This window comes from Carcharhinus amblyrhynchos, chromosome 9 (assembly GCF_965287045.1).
Source record: "Carcharhinus amblyrhynchos chromosome 9, sCarAmb.v2.hapA, whole genome shotgun sequence".
NCBI lineage: Eukaryota > Metazoa > Chordata > Chondrichthyes > Carcharhiniformes > Carcharhinidae > Carcharhinus > Carcharhinus amblyrhynchos.
Window position 1 is genome coordinate 55,806,003 of NC_137332.1, and position 21,765 is coordinate 55,827,767.

A 21,765-nucleotide genomic window follows, 5' to 3' on the forward strand; every position below is an offset into this window, starting at 1 on the left:
GTTAAGCAACTTTCATTTATATAGCATCTTTAACGTAATAAAATTTGGATTCATAACATCCTACAATGCAGGAAGTGGCCATTCAGCCCATCAAGTCTGCCCTGACTACAATCCTACTCAGACCCCATCTCTATACCCAATGTATTTACCGTAGCTGGTCCCCTCGACACTAAGAGGCAACTTAGCATGGCCAATCCACCTAACCTACACATCTTCAGGCTGTGGGAGGGTGGAGTACACACAGACATGGGAAGAATGTGTAAACTCCACACAGACAGTAACCGAAGCCAGGAATTGAACCTGGCTTTGTGAGGCAGTAGTGCTAACCACTGTGCCACCACAAGTATCTCACGGTCTTCAAAAGAATGTTACTAAACATATGACAATGAGCAAATTAAAGCGATATTAAGCTAGATGACCAAAAGCTTGGTCAATAGTATTGAGTAGCATCTAAAAAGTGGACAGCGAGCTGCTGAAGTTTTAGGAGAGAATCTCACTGATGAAAGGATAGAGACCTGAAATGTTAACTCTATTTCTCTCTCTGCAAATGTTGCCTAATCTGCCGAATATTTCCAGCATTTGTTTTTATCACATATTTATAACATCTCTTGCATTTTAACATATTAAACAAATGGATCATTAGGAGTCTGGGTCAGGTTTGTTGCCTTTTCAAAATAGCAATACATTGGTTTACATCTTTTCAGATGTCTGCAATTGACAGTCACCTTTAAACCTCATCACAACACTGACAATAACCTAGGAATAGTTTCACATCTCAGCTGGAATATGAAACATAACAAAGGATGAACAATGATATGTAGATGTAAAAGAGACTCCAGGATGATACGTTGTCTCCCTGATGCCAGGATCCTGGATGTCTCTGAGTGGGCAGAAAGCATTTTGAAGGGAGAGGGTGAACAGCCAGAGGTCATGGTACATATTGGTACTAACAACGTAGGTAGCAAGAGTGATGAGGTCCTGCAGCAATAGTTTAGGGAGTTAGGTGGAAAGTTAAAAAACAGGACCTCTCGGGTTGCAATCTCAGGATTACTCCCTGTGCCACGTGCCAGTGAGGCTAGAAATAGGAAGACAGTACAGCTCAACACTTTGCTGAACAGCTGGTGTAGGAGGGAGGGTTTCACATATCTGGACCCTTGGGATCTATTCCAGGCAGGTGGGACCTCTACAAGGAGGAGGGATTGCACCTAATCCGGAAGGGCATAAATATTCTGGTCAGGAAGTTTGCTAGTGTCACAAGGGAGGATTTAAACTAGTTTGCCAGGGAGGTGGGAACCCAAAGCAAAGATTTAACTGAAGGAGAACCAAAGAGTAGGGCCAGTGAGACTCAGAGGAAGAGCAGGGAGGTTCTGGTGGACTGAAGTGCATTTACTTCAATGCAAGAAGTCTAACAGGTAAGGCAGATGAACTTAGAGCTTGGATTAGTACTTGGAACTATGACGTTGGTGCTATTAGAGAGACTTGGTTAAGGGAAAGACAGGATTGGCGACTTAACATCCCAGGATACAGATATTTCAGGCGGGATAGAAGGGGATATAAAGGAAGTGAAGGAGTTGCACTACTGGTTAAGGAGAATATCACAACTGTACACCTTGGAGAGCTCATACAGCGAGACAATATAGGTGGAACTCAGGAATAGGGTGTAGTCAATGTTGGGAGTTTACTATAGGCTGCCCAACTGCCAGCAGGAGATGGAGGAACAGATATGCAGGCAGATTTTGACAAGGTGTAAAAAGTAACAGGGTTGTCGTCATGGGAGATTTTAACTTCCCTTACATTGACTGGGACTCAGTGCTAGGGGCACGGATGGGACAGAGTTTGTATGGAACATCCAGGAGGGCTTCTTGAAACAGTATATAGATGGTCCAACTGGGGAATGAGCCATACTGGGCCTGGCATTGGGGAATGAGCCCAGCCAGATTATCAACATTTCAGTGGGGAAGCAATCTGGGAACAGTGACCACAATTCAGTAAGCTTTAAGGTACTGATGGATAAAGATAAGTGTAGTTAAGGTGCTAAATTGAGAGAAAGCTTATTACAATAATATTAGCCAGGAACTGAAGAATGTAGACTGGGGGCAAATGTTTGAGGGGAAAATCAACATCTGGTATGCGGGAGGCTTTCAAATGCAAGTTGATAGGGATTCAGGACTGGCACATTCCTGTAAGGATGATGGATAAGTATGGCAAGTTTTAGGAACTGTGGATAACGAGATATATTGTTAGCCTAGTCAAAGAAAGGAAGGAAGCATTTGTCAAGGCTAGGAACACACAAAGCAAGTGTGGAATATGACATAGACATAGAACATAACAGCGCAGAACAGGCCCTTCGGCCCACGATGTTGCGCCGACCAGTTAAAAAACAATGACCCACTAACCTAAACCAATCCCTTTTCGTCCATAAACCTATCCACGGATCTCTTAAACGCCCCCAAACTAGGCGCATTTACAACTGCAGCAGGCAGGGCATTCCAATCCCTCACCACCCTCTGGGTAAAGAACCTACCCCTGACATCCGTCCTATAACTACCCCCCCTTAATTTAAAGCCATGCCCCCTCGTGCTAGCTTTCTCCATCCGAGGAAAAAGGCTATCACTGTCCACCCTATCTAAACCTCTAATCATCTTATATGTTTCAATAAGGTCCCCTCTTAGCCACCTTCTTTCCAGCGAAAACAACCCCAAATCCCTCAGTCTCTCCTCATAGGACCTCCCCTCCATACCAGGCAACATCCTGGTAAACCTCCTCTGCACCCTCTCCAAAGCCTCCACATCCTTCCTGTAATGTGGGGACCAGTACTGCACACATTACTCCAAGTGCGGCCGCACCAGAGTTGTGTACAGTTGCAACATGACGCTGCGACTCCTAAATTCAATCCCCCTACCAATAAACGCCAAGACACCGTATGCCTTCTTAACAACCCTATCTACTTGATTCCCAACTTTCAGGGATCTATGTACACATACACCTAGATCCCTCTGTTCATCCACACTATTCAAAGTCCTCCCGTTAGCCCTATACGCAACACATCTGTTATTCCTACCAAAGTGAATTACCTCACACTTCTCCGCATTAAACTCCATCCGCCACCTCTCGGCCCAGCTCTGCAACCTGTCCAAGTCTTCCTGCAAACTATGACACCCTTCCTCACAATCTACCACACCTCCGACTTTGGTGTCATCAGCAAATTTACTAATCCACCCAACTATACCCTCATCCAGATCATTAATAAAAATTACAAACAGCAGTGGCCCCAAAACAGATCCCTGAGGCACAACACTCGTAACCGAACTCCATGACGAATATTTACCATCAACCGCCACCCTCTGTCTCCTATCTGCTAGCCAATTCCTGATCCAATTTCCTAGATTACCCTCAATCCCATACATCTGCATTTTCTGCAGAAGCCTACCATGGTGAACCTTATCAAACGCCTTACTAAAATCCATATATACCACGTCAACTGCCTTACCCCCATCCACCTCTTTGGTCACTTTTTCAAAAAACTCAATAAGGTTAGTAAGGCACGACCTACCCGCTACAAAACCACGCTGACTATCTCCAATCAATTCATTACTCTCCAAATAACTATAAATCCTATCCCTAATAATTTTTTCTAAAACCTTGCCCACAACAGAAGTGAGACTCACCGGTCTATAATTCCCGGGGAAGTCTCTGTTCCCCTTCTTAAACAATGGGACAACATTCGCTAACCTCCAATCTTCCGGTACTATACCAGAGGCCAACGACAACCTGAAGATCAGAGCCAGAGGGTCTGCAATCACTTCTCTTGCCTCCCAGAGAATCCTAGGGTAAATCCCATCCGGACCAGGGGACTTATCTATCTTCAATCCCTCAAGAATATCCAGCACATCCTCCTTATCAACTGTAATACTGTCTATTCTACTCCCCTGCAACCCAGTGTCCTCCTCAGCTATATTCTTGTCCCCCTGCGTGAACACCGAAGAGAAATATTGGTTCAATGCCTCTCCAATCTCTTCCGGTTCCACACATAACTTCCCTCTGCTGTCTATAACTGGCCCTAATCTTGCCCTAACCAACCTTCTGTTCTTGACATACCTATAGAACGCCTTAGGATTCTCCTTAATCCTATCAGCCAAAGTCTTCTCATGTCCTCTTTTAGCCCTTCTTAACTCACTCTTCAACTCCCTCCTAGCCAATCTAAAGTTTTCTAGTGCACTACCCGAGCCCTCAAGTCTCATCCGAACATAAGCCTCCTTTTTCTTTTTAACCAACGAATCAACTTTTTTAGTGCACCACGGTTCCCTAGCCCTACCAATTCCTCCTTGCCTGGCAGGGACATACCTATCACAGACTCGCAGTAGCTGCTCCTTGAAAAAACTCCACATTTCGGACGTTCCCAGTCCCTGTAATCTCCTAGTCCAACCTATGCTTCTTAATTCTCTCCTAATGGCCTCATAATTACCCTTCCCTCAGCTAAAACTACTGGCCTGAGGTTCATGCCTATCCCTTTCCATCACTAAGGTGAACGTAACCGAATTGTGGTCGCTATCACCAAAATGCACCCCAACTTCCAAGTCTAGCACCTGGTCCGACCAACTCAAAAATCCTTTAACGTGGGTCAATTGGCTGCTTGTAAGGAGATATAGCTTGCTGCCCACCATCCCCTGCCCAACCCCCATTCTATTTCACTGCCAGAGAGATGGCCTGGTGGTGAGTGGCATCAGAGGATCCCAGCCACTGATTATATATGCCCTACCACCACTGCCAGCAAGGATAGAGAATTTGGAACTCAGCCAAATCTTCATTCACCACAGTGGGACCACAGAATCCAGCTGCAGACGAGGCTGAAGAATTCTGGCCAGTGAACCAGCATGCAGACTGCTTGTGTTAAATTCCATGCCTCTATACCTGCCTTCATTCTTGTATTCAGTGGGAACTAAAAACCCAGCCCCTGTTCCCACCTACAGAAGGCAAGGGCTAGGTCAATTCCATTAATGTTGGGAACGGCACAAAAAAAAACTTATGAAGCTTAGATTGATCACCAAAAACAGCAAACCATGATTGTCAGAAGATAAACATTGATGGGAGTATGCAGAAGGCAAGTTGTTCGTCTTTATCTAGCACCCTGAAATAGAGGCAAAGCTCTGAAGGAGGATTGTTCTGACCTAAAAATTAACTGTGTCTCTCTCTGATGTTGTCTGACCTGCTCACTATTTTCAGCAGTTTCTGTTTTTATTAATCCATGCCAATGCTACCTCCAGATTTGACTACTCTAATGCATGCCTGGCCAACCGCCCACACTCCACCCTCCAAAGCCATCCAAAACTCTGCTACCTACATCCCCACTCAACCGTTCCCCTCACCAATCACTCCCATGCTCAGGGACCCATCCTGGCTTCCACCCGAGCAACGAGGAAAGGAAAAGAAACTTAAGCAAGGAGGAAGGAGGGCTAAAAGGAGTCACAATAAATTATTGGCCAGCAGGATTAAGGAAAATCCCAAAGCTTTTTATACATACATAAAAAGCAAGATTATAGCCAGGGAAATGGTTGGCTCACTCAAGGATGGGGAGGGAATCTATGTGTGGAGCCAGAGGAAATGGCAAAGTATTAAATGAGTGATTTGTGTCAGTATTCACCAAAGAGAGGGGCTTCGTGGATGGTGAGTCTAGGGAAGGGTGTGTAGTCATGTTGGGACCAAAAACATGGTGGTATTGGAGGTCTTGAGACGTTATGGTAGACAAGTCCCCAGGTCCTGATGGAATGTAACTCAGAATACTGAGAGAAGCAAGGGAGGAAATTTCTGGGGCCTTGAGATAAATCTTCGTATGCTCACTCGCTACAGGGGAGGTCTCAGAGGACTGGAGAATAGCCAATGTTGATCCTTTGATTAACAAGGGTAACAAGAATAATCCAGGTAATTACTGGCCAGTGAGCCTTACGTCAGTGGTAGGGAAATTATTGGAGAGGATTCTTCAAGACAGGATTTACTCCCACTTGGAAATAAATGGACATATTAGCGAGAGGCAGCATGGCTTGTGAAGGGGAGATCGTGTCTCACTAACTTGATTTTTTCAAGGATGTGACAAAGATGATTGATGAAGGTAGGGCAGTGGACTACATGAACTTCAGTAAGGCTTTTAACAAGATCTCTCATGGCAGACTGGTGCAGAAGGTGAAGCTGCAAGGGATGAGAGGTGAGCTGGCAAGGTGGGTACAAAACTGGCTCGGTCACAAAAGACAGAGGGAGGCAGTGGAAGGGTGCATTTCTGAATGGGGGCCTGTGACAAGTGGCGTTCCTCAGAAATCAGTGCTGGGACCTTTGCTGTTTGTAATATATATAAATGACCTGGAGGAAAATGTAACTGGTTTGATTAGTAAGTTTGCAGATGACACAAAGGTTAGTGGATTTGCGGATAACAATGAGGACCATCAGAGGATACAGCAGGATATAAACATTGATTGGAGACTTGGATGGAGAGATGGCAGATGGAGTTTAATCCAGACAAATGTGAGGTAATGCATTCTGGAAGGTCTAATACAGATAGGAAATATACAGTAAATGGCAGAATCCTTAAGAGTATTGATAGGCAGAGGGATCTGGATGCACAGGTACACAGATCACTGAAAGTGGCACTGCAGGTGGAGAAGGTAGTCAAGAAAGCTTACTGCATGCTTGCCTTCATCAGCCAGGGCACTGAGTTTAAAAATTGGCAAGTCATGTTGCAGCTTTATAGAACCTTATTTAGGCCATGCTTGGAATATAGTGTTCAATTCTGGTCACCACACTACCAGAAGGATGTGGAGGCTTTGGAGAGGGTACAGAAAAAACTGTCTGGCATAGAAGGCATTAGCTATGAGGAGAGGTTGGAGAAATGTTGCTTGTTCTCACTGGAATTATGGAGGGTAAGGGACGATCTAATAGAAATCTACAAGATTATGAGGGGCATGGACAGAGTGGATAGTCAGAAGCTATTTCCCAGGGTGGAACAGTCAATTACTAGGGGACATAAGTTTAAAGTGCAAGGTGAAAGGTTTAAAGGAGATATACAAGGCAAGTTTTTTTTTTACAGAGGGTGGCGGGTGCCTGGAACCCGCTGCCAGGGAAGTTGTGGAAGCAGATACGATGGTGACTTTTAAAGGGACATCTTGACAAATACAAGAATAGGGATGAAATAGAGGGATATGGTCCCTAGAAGGGTTCAGTTGGGCAGCATGGTCAGTGCAGGCTTGGAGGGTTGAAGGGCCTGTTCCTGTGCTATAACTTGTTGTTCTCTAAATTGAAGGTTGGCAGAATTGAAACAATGCCCGTAGCTAGACTGAAGAGAGAGGTAACAAGACATTGTTGTACGAATACATGGTCAGAATACTTTATCTGGAATTCACATACTTCTAAACAGTCAATCAATTAGCATGAACTTCTTTACAAATGTCCACTTACAAACATTTAATTTAAACTGTAATATTTACTTTTAGCTGCAAAAGGTCAAAATTAATAGGAAAAAAAATGACAACTGGCCTGCAAATGCGCATGCAGGTTTTTGACTTGGCTTTGATTTATAGATTTCTCTTACTGGAGACAGAAACAGGCCAGATAAAGCTGGCAGTTAGGTAGGAAAGAAAAAAAAATGGAGGGTGTTCAGTACAATTCACAGAACTAGCTATAAAGCAAAAGGCATCAAATTCAAAACTGTACCGAAAAAAGTGCAATAACTTAACATGTTGCATTGATGCTTCCCACTTAAGAATAAAAATTTGACCACTAAACGTGCACAAAAGCTATGGAATGCATCTCAGTAAAAGGAACAGATGCCTTTAGTCCTAAAGCTCTTAATCTGCCTGAACTCAGAGCTTTGTGTGTCACTTATAGCAACAAAAAGGGGGTCAAATTGATGATCTTGCTCCTAACAACTACTATAAATGTTATGAATGCTAAAGGCAGAACTAGCTTAAAGATAAATCTTTACAGTGGATATACAAATATCTCATACTCCAGGTGGGATGTCTATGTTTGCTTTTCCACTATATAACAATGATACTGACACTCAAAATACATAGCTGACACCATGTCAACTGTCCTCTAATCATTATACATCCTCCTGTGTCACTTCCCACAACTGAGCTGTCGTCAAATTTCTTGATCATCATTCTCCCTCCTTGCTGCTGAAGCCACTGATCATGTCTTCTTTTCTGTGGATGACACCTTTTATCCAAGATATAGTTTAATATAGTATATACAATTGTAAAAGTAATCATAACAGCTCAGCAACAAAAAACAAACTCAGGATCAATTTCCTTTCTTCACGATATATTTCGGAATAAGTTCAAATGTTGCTGTAGACGATACAGCACATGACCTCAAAAAGAGCTCATTGCCTTTGAAGCAGCTAGGCTGATGCGTCTTTACTGTCACTTAAAAGGCAGAAAGCCATGTCTGTGTGGGTTTCCTCTAACTGCACCAGTTTCCTCCCACACTATGATGTGCAGATAAAGTGGATTAGCTTTGGTAAAAGTGGGGGCTTATGGGGATAGGGCAGACAGAGTGTCTAAATGGGATGTTCATTCAGAGAGACAGTGCAGACTGGATGGGTCAAATGGTCGCCTTTTGCACAGTAGGGTTGCAATAGTTCTATGAAGTGTGATGTTAGTGTACCTTTAAGAGATTTTAATTTAATCATGTGCTCTGCAACTCTGTGCTACGAGTTGTCTGTACAAGTCGTTTTATTGCTACTTAAATGGGGTTTATTTTTACTCTAGAATCTTTTATGACCCTGCATTGTTAGGAGAAAGATCATAGAACATAACAGCGCAGCACATGCTCTTCTGCCCACAATATTGCGCCAAGCTGTGAAACCAATCTAAAGCCCATCTAACTTACACTATTCCAATATCATCCATATGTTTATCCAATGACCATTTAAATGCCCTTAATGTTGGCGAGTCCACTACTGTTGTAGGCAGGGCATTCCATGCCCTTACTACTCTGAGTAAAGAACCTACCTCCAACATCTGCCCTATATCTATCACTCCTCAATTTAAAGCTATGCCCCCTCGTGCTATCCATCTCCATCCAAGGAAAAAGGCTCTCACTGTCCACCCTGTCTAATCATCTTATATGCCTCTATTAAGTCAGCTCTTAACTTTCTTCTCTCCAACAAAAAACAGCCTCAAGTCTCTCAGCCTTTCCTCATAAGACCTTCCCACTATACCAGGCAACATCTTGGTAAATCTCCTCTTGCATCCTTTCCAATGCTTCCACATCCTTCCTATAATGCAGTGACCAGGACTGTACACAATACTCCAAGTGCGGCTGTACCAGACTTTTGTACAGCTACAATATGACTTCATGGCTTCAAACTCCATCCTGCTACCAAAGCTAACACACCATACACCTTCTTAACAACCCTATCAACCTGGGTGCCAACTTCCAAGAATCTGTGCACATGGACACCAAGATCTCTCTGCTCATCCACACTACCAAGTATCTTACCATTAGCCCAGAACTCTGTATTCGTGTTACTCCTTCCAAAGTGAATCACCTCACACTTTTCCACATTAAATTCCATTTGTCACCTCTCAGCCTAGCTCTGTAGCTTATCTATGCCCTTCTGTAACCTGCAACATCCGTCCGCACTGTCCACAACTCCACCGACTTTAGTGTCATCCGCAAATTTACTAACCCATCCTTCCACACCCTCGTCCAGGTCACTTATAAAAATGACTAACAGCAGTGTGGCCCCAAAACAGATCCTCGCAGTACACCACTAGTAACTGAACTCCAGGATGAACATTTCCCATCAACCACCACCCTCTGTCTTCTTACAGCTAGCCAATTTCTTTTGGAAAGTTCACTAGGAAGGCAAATGAACTGAAGTTTCACTTTCTGTTTTGGCCAGAGCAGTTTTAGTTTACAAGGGACATCAAGTTGTAAAGTGTTTTTCTCTCTCCTGGTTTTGGAAATTCTGCTGGTTAGTTGAAAGCAAGGCTTCTTGCCTTCCTGGGGTAAAGAATCTATTGTTGGTGACTCGGCCAGAAGCTCTCCCTTGTGTTCTGGGAAGCCGTTCCAACTCCAAGCCTGTGTGTGTGTGCCTCAAGAGAATTGCAGCATTCATCCAAAGGACTCAGTTCCAGCATCACGTGAGCACTAGTCATTGCTGTGTTAAACCTGTGGAAAGGGCTTTTTTGTCTATGGGAAGCTTTGTTTGATTGTAAATATATTTGTTAAAGGTTATACATTATCATGATTGTTTTGTTTCTGTTTGTAATTGATAGAAGTTATTGCTAATTTTCTTTCCATACATGTCAACTATACTCTTAAATTATCTTTGATACAAGCTCCCTGATGGGCCACTTGAATCAAACCTGAAATGAAGCATGTCATGTTTCTCTCAGCTAAATTCAAAGTGCAAAACTTAAAATCCAGACAGCCTTCATAAAACACTTTGGGAGTATCTGACCTGAACATAACAGAAGACATTCTGCATCTCTCAGCAGCATCATGGACTAATTCAGTGATCAAGCTAGGGTGACAAATGTGGAATACATAATAAGGGTTGACACAATTCAAAATAAAAATTCTTGCACCTAGGTTATTGCAGTTAATTAACCAACACCCTCTCATAGTAAAGTTTTTCTTTATGCAAGAGATGAAACCCCCCAAAGAATGCTAGGAATGAGCTCAGATGCATTTTCTCACAAGATCATTACAGGTGTCAAAAGCCATTTGGCTCCCCTACATTTTCTCTACAACATTACCCAACAAAGAAGAGTCTAAAGTCTAATTACCTCCTAGACTTTGTCTGGTAGTCCATTCCAGTCTACCCTTCTTGGTCCAGTACCTCCCTCTGGGCTATCATCAATGTCTCAAAATCTCCTTCCAAGTCATTTTAAGCTCTCAGATATAAACATTTTCTATTTTTGGAAAAGTATGTGTTTAAGCTCCTTTAACCTGCCTAAACTTTAATGTCATTTGTAGCCATATTATTCATTATTGAATCAATTCAGGTCAAGTGGACTCAAATATGAAAACTTGCAACGAATCAAAATTTTAAGCTTTGGAACAATCTGTCCATTTATCGTAGCCTTTGTATCTTTGCATTGCTTAGCTGGAACTTGTTGGTTTGGAGGGGTGGGAGGAATGGAGAGAGGGCTGTACTTCATCTTTAGCACCCATTTTCCCAAGAATATATGGTAGTCCTCCTTACTGGAATGGACCAGTTCAAGTACCAAATATTGACTCAAATACCGGATTTCTGTGCACAATGCTTCATAAACCATAGCTCCTCATTTTGGTTGCATATATTCTCCATTAGAGCATTTGATTCAAGTGATCTAACTTTGCCTAATTATGCAGTAGTGACATTTGATGAACTGTTCCACCTAAACTGAAAATACTAAAAATATCTTCATTTTGAGATGTCATTAGTCCACTAAAAAGACCCATACTTCCAAAAGTGTTGGATAAAGGAATCTAGGTATTAATTTGTATCACAGTACATTATCATGAATCAGTAATTATATGGGGGTTAAAAAACCCAGCTAATTTAGATTTAGATTGTGTATGGTGCAGTAAGTAATAGTGAATGCCATACATCCATGATGGAACGATAGCAAGTATCTTGCTCAGGGTGGTACAAGAGGGGTTAGGCAAGAGCCAGGAGAAGATGGGTGTCCCGAGGGCCGAAAAGAGGGCAGAAAAACAGGGCATGAAGGCAAGGGTCAAGCAGGCAGGGGTGAGAACAATGGAATGTGGGTGATGGCTGGTGCAAGGAGCCTGGGCTTGGGAGAAGGGGGAACAGGTGGGGACCTCTAGCTGGATGGGGGGTGCTGTTGTTGGCCAGGCAGGAAGGTGAGGGGCCGAGCAGAGTGCGAAGGTGGGAGTGCCCGAGCAATAACGCTTTAGTAAAGTGATCGAAGGATACATTTTGGCCTCAATACCTTCTTCAAAATAATACTACGGGTTTTTTATGTCCAGCTGTGAGGGCAGACTGTCACCAAAAGTATCCCATATAGGTCAATTACAGATTTCCTCTTTCCCTTATGCCAGGTCACATGGTGTGTTACAGAATGTACAGAAAGATGTATTATTATAACAACATTAACATATTCTGCAAATGTAGTTTAGAATATTAGCATTTAAGAAAATTAATCTTTTAACTGAGAACATAGATCTAGATGATCCCGAAACAATTTTATATTATGCTGCAACTAGTTGGAAAAGGATCTGAAATCTGAACGTACTATTAAAGGAAATACAACTCAGGATCGAAATGGCTGGCTGTGACCTTCATTTTAACAAAAAACCCATTGTTTTAAACACGCCTGACAGTCACTGCTGCAGTAAACAGTTGGCTATTAGACAGCATGATGAATACTTTATATAACTGGGTCTTCAAGTTCACAACTCACAATTTGATTGCCTACAGAAAATGGCAGGGTTCCACCTTTTTAAAAAGGGCACTAGCTTCAAAAGAGTGTTTGCCAAAAATTTGTTGTTTGCAAATGAAACTTAATTACATAAATGTCAAAATTCATCCTGTGCCAAAAAATGATTCACTCTCTCCAATGAAAAAGGTTTCCAAATACTTGCATGAAAACAATACCTTTAACAGTTCAGTAAAAAAAAAATTTGTCGCTGAACACTGGGATGAATCATGATAGCCTTTCACAGCCATGGCCAATATGCTCACCTGTAATTTGCAGATAAATTCCAGTGCGTTATACGAACAATACATGTGTGTGGCGGGGGGGCGGTGGCAGCGGCCCTCAGAAGGATGCCAAGTCACAGGAGCAGCTTGAATAATTTCAGCTACATCTGTAGTTTCAAGCTGACAAAAAGGCTCTTGGGCATTTTGCATAATAAATGCATAGCTTAAAAATGCATCTTGGAAACATTGGCAGCATTTCAGAACTTTTTTTTTTGCTGGTCAGAAGTCTACTGAGCCTGTGAGTAGCAACAAACTTTATGAAGGCACCCTCAAGATCAGCACAAAGGCAGGTTAGCTACCAGTGTATTTAGAGAACAGAGATATTGCATTAATTTTGAGAAAAGCTCCCTTCCCATCACATTTAACTGCTCTCTTAAAACCTTGCCATTGCGAATAACAACACCCTGCCCTCACTGAAGTTATTCACTTAATCACCACCAGGTAGTATGGCAGTGCATTCTGTTATTTTGTGGTAAAGGTGGTGATAGAATAGAATCCCTACAGTGCTGAAGGAGACCAATCGGTGCATCAAGCCTGCTCCAACAACAATCCCACCTAGACCTTATCCCCATAAGTCCACATATTTACCCTGCTAATCCCCCTCACATTAAGGGGAAGTTTAGTATAGCCATCCACCTAACCTACACATCTCTGCACAATCCATCTAAATCTCACTGGGGGAGGACACCTGAGCACCCAGAGGAAACCCACACAGACAAAGGAAGAACTCTATATGGTCTCTATATCGTCACTCGAGGCTGGGTCCCTGGCACTGTGAGACAGCAGTACTAATCAGTGTGCCACTGTGCTGCCCCAAATGAATAAGAGAGAAAGCACCTCACAGGCAATGCTATGTAGGTGGTGTTCTTAACCCAGAAGCAACTCTAACTCCAATATGCTACACATTACCTGCATTAAATTTGTTCCACAGACAGGCATCAAATTGCATTCATACATAGCATGTGTTTCTATGTTCCAATAAAGTTGGTATCAACCATACAGACGTAGATGATTCACCAAAAAAAAATTACAGCACATAGGACGAAGAGTTGCAGTGCTATTGGTAGTCAGGCTTGCCATAATGTAAAAATACAGAGGTATTTCCATTGTAAACAAATAGCCTGAGCTTTCAGGACCTATTGGCAATGCAGGTGGCAACAGCTTCCTTTCTACAGTTTTTCCAAACTGGAAGTTGCCATTTCCTATCCGGAAACAACTCGGACAGCATTACAAAAGCAGCCAGGAACTGAACAAAAGAGTAGCTGGGAATGCATCCAACAGCTGGTTTCCAAAGCAAACTTTCAAAAGAAAAAGTGCTTCCAAACATAGTTCAGGTCACACTTGTATCAATGGCCTCCTTGCAAGATATTAATCCAAAAAAGGATTGCAACAGAGAACACAAATTATTTTAAATATTTTATAATTTGAACAAATGTCAAAAATTAGACAACATTAAAATACCGCCATCACCTAGTTTCTCCCCCACTATTATATGCGAGGCAATGAAATGTTCTGATTTTTAAGAAACAGAGGGGATTTTAAAATAGTTGAGCATTGTAAATTGGCAAACTCAGCTTCTAGGTTAAGAACAACTCACAGATGCAAGACAAGCAACTTAGTGCTTAAAAGTTCAGAAATCCTCTCCTGCAGAATCTCTTCAAGGTCCTGGTATTAAGACCAAAGGTCTACATGCTATTCTCACTAAGCTAGCCCTCAAATATCCATGCTTCCAATGTCTTCATGGTTTTTGGCTGCCCCAAAAAAAACTGCAGCAGTGAAGAAGTAAATGAGACTGTCCTAACATGTAGCAAGAGTGTGTCAAATAATTTTCCTTAATTGTTAATAGTGCAGAAAATTCTGAAAACCGTCAGCTCTCTCTGTGGAGAGAGAAGTAAAGTTAATGCTTCAGGTTGATGAATATTTGGACCACCAAAGGGTAGTTCTAGCATCTTGTGAAATTTCAGATTGAGCATTTGCAGTATTTTGCATTTCTGCTCCTATCATTAATGAAGTTGTTTGGTAGTCTATACAGTAAAATATAGCAGATTCTCAAAGGTTAATTAATCTGCTCCCATTGTAATAAACATAGAAACCATAACACAATAGATAAATCTAGCTGTTACATGCAGTAGAAATTGAAAATCTAATACAAATTCTATCAAATTCAACTGCACATACAATTAATATACATTTGGTATCCCCCATAACTGGCATTGAGATGATGCAGGATTAATTTAAATAAATGAGTTTGAATGCACTTCTTAAATAGGAGATGCATTGCTGCTGGATGAGGAGCTGGATTTCATTCTGCAACTGCTTCCAACTTAGGAGAAACACAAGAAAGATAGGAGATAACGTGGGAAGGAATACTCACAAATAATGGAAGCCTTAGTCAGAGGTGGACAGAAGAGATGTGCTCAATCCACAGGGGGCCAGGAAACCTTCCAGACAAACCAAACATATTGGGACCAGTGCCAGGAGTCAAGCCCCAAGAATTCAACAACTTCACGAGGGGTCAAGGTTAGTGAATATGTCTTCACGTGCTTTATCTATTTGCCCTATTAGCCTCACATGCTGTTCCACACTTCTACTCACCAGTCTCTATCAATCTGGGCTCATTCATACCCAACATTTTAAGCTTCACTTCAACCTTATACACTTAAACCACTCCTCACAGCTAACTCATACTCCTAACCATTCAAATTGCAGCAGTCAAACCGATAGCACTTATTGGCAAACTTCTCTTTCTTTTGCAGGGACAAGGCGCTGCAGAACTGGAGACGGCAGATGCTAACTGGTGGGGAAGAGGTACAACTAACCCCCATGCAGGTGAACGTGCTGGGTATCACTAGAGTAGCTACTGTTGAGGCAAATGGCCAGTGGGAGATTAAAATGGTAGAAGACAATGGTACCTTAAACCTAATCTTCCTCTCACATCATCTTCTGAAGAAGCTGCAGATGGCATCAGCTGGGAGAGGAGACACTTTGTGGTCAAGTGCTTATGAAACTAGTGCTCACTTAAAAACACCTTCAGGAAAAGGGGAAAAGAGAAAAACATGTGGGAATGGACTCTAAAGAACTAAGATGATTAGTGTCTAGAACACATTTAAAAGTTTGTGATGGTTACAGAAACATGCTTTATGCCAAATAATGATTTTTAATCCACTGACTGGAAAACAGAACTTTTAAAAACAGCCAGATTTTAAGACCCAGATTAGAAGAGTGAGTTGAGCTCACAACAGAGATGGATATGCAATTTACATCACTGTGCACTCCACATTGCAACCCAATGAGAGGAAAACAGAGGCCACGACTTCCACTTGGGGCATGAGGTTGGAAAATCACGGGTGAAGGGCCACATTTAAGTAATATATCCAACTCATTCTTCATACAACTCGAAAATCTGTCCTTTTAAGTCCTTTAAGATCACAGTAAGCAGTTAAATACTCACTGACCTGCCAAGTTTATTCTTTCAAAAAATCTGTTGTGATTAAATGAAAAAGGAGCCATTCATTCCCTCATCAAATATTGGTAACAGTGACAAAATTCTTAACAATTAGAACAATAATTTCTACGGTCAAGGTCAAAAGACTACTGCATGGATTAAAGTACACAGAGCAATACAACCATTTTAAATTTACAACTGATAATGTTTTTTCTTGACTATACCTGCAGCACAGGGCTGTTGTCAAAGTTGTAAGCGCTGGGCCTCCCTTCCAGAGTAGAAAAGGCAACATTTCCTCCAGTGAGGGGTGATATATCACTAAATTCATCTGTACACAGTGCCTGCTTTTCATCTTCTCCTGTTCGGATAAACCCGCGATTCTTTTTCTGGTAGGTTTTCTCACAGGATCCACTGTAATACTGGTAAGGTATCCAAGGCCCACCTTCATTAGTTCGTTTATAAATAACAAAACTCTCAGGTCGACTTGTGTGAAATTTCAGTCTTACGTATGTGATATCAAATGCTTTTCCTGTAACCAAAAAAAAAGTGAACTTAATTTTTATCAGTTAAAATTTTGCACTTTAAAAAAGTTTTTAAAAATTTATTTATTAGTCACAAGTAAGGTTTACATTAACACTGCAATGAAGTTACTATGAAATTCCCCTAGTCACCATAGTCCAGGCCTGTCTGGATCAATGCACCTAACCAACACGTCTCTCAGAGTGTGGGAGGAAACCCATGCTAACACGAGGAGAAGGTACAAACTCCACACAGTGACCCAAGCCGGGAATTGAACCCAGGTCCTTGGCACTGTGAAGCAGCAATGCTAACCAATGTGCTACTGTACTGCTCCTTCAATTTGCTGACAGCAAGTTTCTAAGTGCCTTGTGTTTTCAGAGTCTGCCATCACAATGCTTCAGATCCATCAACTACTTTTGCAGCAGTCATTTATGCCAGCAAATGCAACAGCCGGTGTGCAGACACAAGTTCCCACAAATAACAAATGAGGTGACTAGTTATTAAGCCATTTCTTGATGGTGTTAGTTAAGAGAGGCATTTTGGTCAGATCACAATTTTGTGCTCTTTTCAAGTCATGTCACAGGCTCTTATGCATTCACCTGCATATAGAACATTGCAGTGGGGCCTGATTTAAATGTCTCATCTCCATATTGTAGTGTCAGCTTAAATCCATGCAGGGGTCCTACAAAAATGATCTAAATTGGGCAAATGTGCAATACCAATTTATATACCAGAGATATAACAAGCACATAAAAGGAGCAAATATACTAAGGGCAGGTATCAACAGAAAATGTATAAATTAGCCAATTGATCAAAAGTTACAGAAAACTGTATTTATACAGGATAACTAACAAGATGGTAATTTTCTAACATGAGGGAAATAGATACAATTTACAAGCTCAATAGATGAATAAGTTGTTCAGGTAATAAAGATTCTTGGAACAGAATTAATCTGGACATACAAGGGCACCCAGAAGGTAGCCATTTGGCCATTCATATTTGTGCAGCTTTTTGGTAAAGCTATCCAATTAATATTTCCTTGCTCTTTCCCTTCAAATATTTACCTAATTCCCTTTTGAATATTACTATCAAGTCTGTTTCCACTTGGTAAAAAAAAGTTTTCACGCGGTCTCAGCTTCTTTCATTATTGCCTTGAACCTGTTTTCTTTCGTCAACAACCCATCTGTCACTGGAAATGGCTTCTTCTTATTTAGTCTATCAAACTGTTCATGGTTTTGAACAGCAGCAGCAAATTGTTACTTAACCTTCCCTGCTCCAAAACAAAAATCCTACTTTCAGTCTCTGCTTACTTGAAGTCCCTGGTATCACTCCATGAAATATTTTCTGCATCCCCTTCCAGGCCTTGCTTTTTACGCAAGCTTTGTTACATGCTATTCCTCTATTAATAAAAGGAAAGCCTCCATACACTCCATGCTTCAAAGATTTGTGCACGTAAACCTCAATGTATCTGTTCCTCCATCATCTTTAAAGCTGCACTACTTGGTTCACGTTGTCTCTCCTCATTCTTCCCAATGTTATGCATCACTTCACACTTTTCCACATTAATTTGCATCAGCTATGTGTCTGTTCTACTTGATCAACTATGCTCTTTTTAAAAATTCATTAATGGGACACAAGCGTCACTGGTTAAGCAAGCATTTATTGTCCATGTCCAACTGGCCACGAGAAGGTGGTGGTGAAATGCCTTCTTGAACAGTTGCAATTTATGTGGTACAAGGAGTAAGTTCCAGAATTTTGTCCCAGCGACACTGAAAGAACAGCGATATATTTCCAAGTCAGGGTAGCGAGCGGCTTGGAGGGAATATTCCAGGTGGTTTCCTTGTGTCTGATGCTCTTGTCCTTTGAGATGGCAACAATCATGGGTTTAGAAGCAGCTGTCAAAGGAGCACTGGGGAGCTCCTGTAGTGTGTCTTGTAAGTGGTACAGATGGCTTGACACTGTGCAGCTGTAGTTGAGGAGTGAATGCTCGTGGATGGGGTGCTTCTTCCTGAATGGTGTCAAGCTTCCTGACTGTTACTGGAGTGTTATTCCTGATATTAGTGTTACTGAGTGTCATTCAGGCAAGGAGGAGAGCATGCCATCACATGTGCCATGTAGATGGTGGACAGGCTTTGGGAGGGGTCCGGAAGTGAGTTATTTGCTCCTGTCCCCGCCCACCCACCCACAATGATGTTGATATTGGGGGACTCAGTGATGATACTGCCACTGAATGTCAAAGGACGAAGGTTAGATTCTCTCATTACACATGGTCATTGCCTGGCACTTGTGTGGACTGAACATTGCTTTCCACGTTAGCCCAAGCCTAGATATCGTCCAGGTCTTGTTGCATTTAGACACGGGCTGCTTCAGTATCTGAGGAGTCACGAATTGTAATGAACATCCCCACTTCTGAGCTTATGGAAGGAAGGTATTGAGGCAGCTGAAGATGGTTGGGCCATGGACACTACCCTAAGAACTCCTGCAGTGATTTCCTGGAGATGAGATGATTGACCTCCAACAACTACAACCACTGTCTCTAGGTACAATTCCAACCAAAGTTTTCCCTCCAATTCCCACTAATTCCAGCTTTGCTAGGGCTCCTTCAACTCTTTCAAATGCTGTCTTGATAGCAACAGTCATTCTCACCTCACGTCTAGAGTTCAGCTCTTTTGTCCATGTTTGAACCAAGGCTGTAATGATGTCAGATGCAACCCAAACTGAGCGTCGGTGAGCAATCGCTGCTTGATAGTGCTGTTGATGACCTCTTCCATCGCCTTACAGATTATCAAGACTAAACTGATGGGTGGCAATCAACCAGGTTGTATTTGTCCTGTTTCTTTTGTACAAGACATGCCTGAACAATTTTTCACATTGCTGGGCAGATACCAATGCTGTACTTGCTTTGGATCGGTTTGGCTAAGAACATAAGAACATAAGAAATAGGAGCAGGAGTAGGCCATCTAGCCCTTCGAGCCTGCCCCGCCATTCAATAAGATCATGGCTGATCTGTCTTGGCTCAGTTCCACATTCCCGCCCTCTCCCCATAACCCTTAATCCCCTCTCTTATCAAAAACCCATCAACCCGCTTCTTAAAAATATTTAGCGAGGCAGCCTCCACCACCTCAACGGGCAGAGAATTCCAGAGATTCACCACCCTTTGAGTGAAGAAGTTCCTCCTCAACTCCGTTCTAAACCACCCCCCCTTTATCTTGAGGCTGTGCCCCCTAGTCCTACTGTCTTTTTTGAGCGGGAAGAGTCTCTCCACCTCTATCCTATCCATCCCATTCATCATCTTATACGTCTCAATGAGATCTCCCCTCATTCTTCTAAACTCCAACGAGTACAAGCCTAGTTTATTCAGCCTCTCCTCATAGCTCAACCCCCTCAACTCCGGTATCAGCCTAGTAAACCTCCTCTGCACTCCCAAGGCCAAAATATCTTTGCGCAGGTGCGGCGCCCAAAACTGCACACAGTACTCCAGCTGCGGCCTCACCAATGCCCTATACAGCCGCAGCAAGACCTCCCTACTTTTATATTCAATCCCCCTCGCTATGAAGGCCAGCATCCCATTCGCCTTCCTGACCACCTGCTGCACCTGCAAGCTGGGTTTTTGCGACTCATGCACAAGGACCCCGAGGTCCCTCTGCACCGTCGCCTGCTGCAGTTTTTCGCCACGTAAGTAATAGTCCTTCCTACCAAAGTGGACCACCTCGCACTTGCCAACATTAAATTCCATTTGCCATTTCCTGGCCCATTCGCCCAGCCTATCTAGGTCCTTCTGCAGACTCTCCACACCCTCTGCACAATTTGCCGTTCCCCCAATCTTGGTGTCATCAGCAAATTTCGACACCCTACACTCGGTTCCCTCCTCCAGATCATCTATATAAATGGTAAAAAGCTGAGGCCCCAGCACCGACCCCTGGGGCACTCCACTAGTCACCATCCGCCAATCCGAATAGCACCCATTGACCCCCACTCTCTGCCTCCTATTTGACAACCAATCCTCTATCCACGCTAACACCCTACCCCCAACTCCATGTCCCTCGACCTTCTGCAATTACCTCTTGTGAGGTACTTTGTCAAACGCCTTCTGAAAATCCAGAAAGACCACATCTACTGGCTCTCCTCTATCCACCGCCCTAGACACATCTAGGGGAATGGCAAGTTCTGGAGCACAAGTTTTCAGTACTATGGCTGGTATATTGTCAGGTCTCTTAGTCATTGCAGTATCTAATGCCTTCAACTTGGTGTCACATGGAGTGACTCAAACAATTTGATCTCGTGTGATGCTGGAGAGTTCTGAAGGCAGCTGAGATGGATCATCCACTCAGCATCTCTGACTGAAGATTGTTGCAAATTCTTCAGTCTAATCTTTAACTCTAAAGTGCTGGATTGCTGAAGACAGTTAGTATCCATCTCTGTTTATTGCATTTTTGAATTTCATATCATCTGCAAACTTTGAAAATTATGTCCTGTATACTTAAGTCCAGTTACTATATATCAAAGAAAGCAGTGGTCCTGCAACTGACTCCTGGAAAATGCCACTGCATATTTCCCTCCTGGCTGAAAAATAACCATTTCCTGTATTACAAAAATGACAACTTCAAAAGTATGCAACTGTTTAAGAACATAAGAACATAAGAAATAGGAGCAGGAATAGGCCAACTAGCCCTTCGAGCCTGCCCCGCCATTCAATAAGATCATGGTTGATCTGTCTTGGCTCAGTTCCACATTCCCGCCCTCTCCCCATAACCCTTAATCCCCTCTCTCATCAAAAACCCATCAACCCGCGTCTTAAAAATATTTAGCGAGGTAGCCTCCACCACCTCAACGGGCAGAGAATTCCAGAGATTCACCACCCTTTGAGTGAAGAAGTTCCTCCTCAACTCCGTTCTAAACCGCCCCCCCTTTATCTTGAGACTGTGCCCCCTAGTCCTACTATCCTTTCTGAGCGGGAAGAGTCTCTCCACCTCTATCCTATCCATCCCATTCATCATCTTATACATCTCAATGAGATCTCCCCTCATTCTTCTAAACTCTAACGAGTACAAGCCTAATTTATTCAGCCTCTCCTCATAGTTCAACCCCCTCA

At 42.7% G+C, this 21,765-nt stretch overlaps 1 protein-coding gene across 1 annotated transcript in view; it reads right to left on the minus strand.

Moving 5' to 3' along the window:
- The window catches only part of lamc1 (laminin, gamma 1), a 263,261-nt gene that overhangs the window by 101,816 nt on the left and 139,680 nt on the right, over positions 1–21,765 (minus strand). Inside the window, exon 2 of the mRNA XM_080195713.1 lies at positions 16,379–16,683. Within this exon, the coding sequence (XP_080051839.1) occupies positions 16,379–16,683 (305 nt within the window). The remainder of the gene's footprint in view (positions 1–16,378; positions 16,684–21,765) is intronic.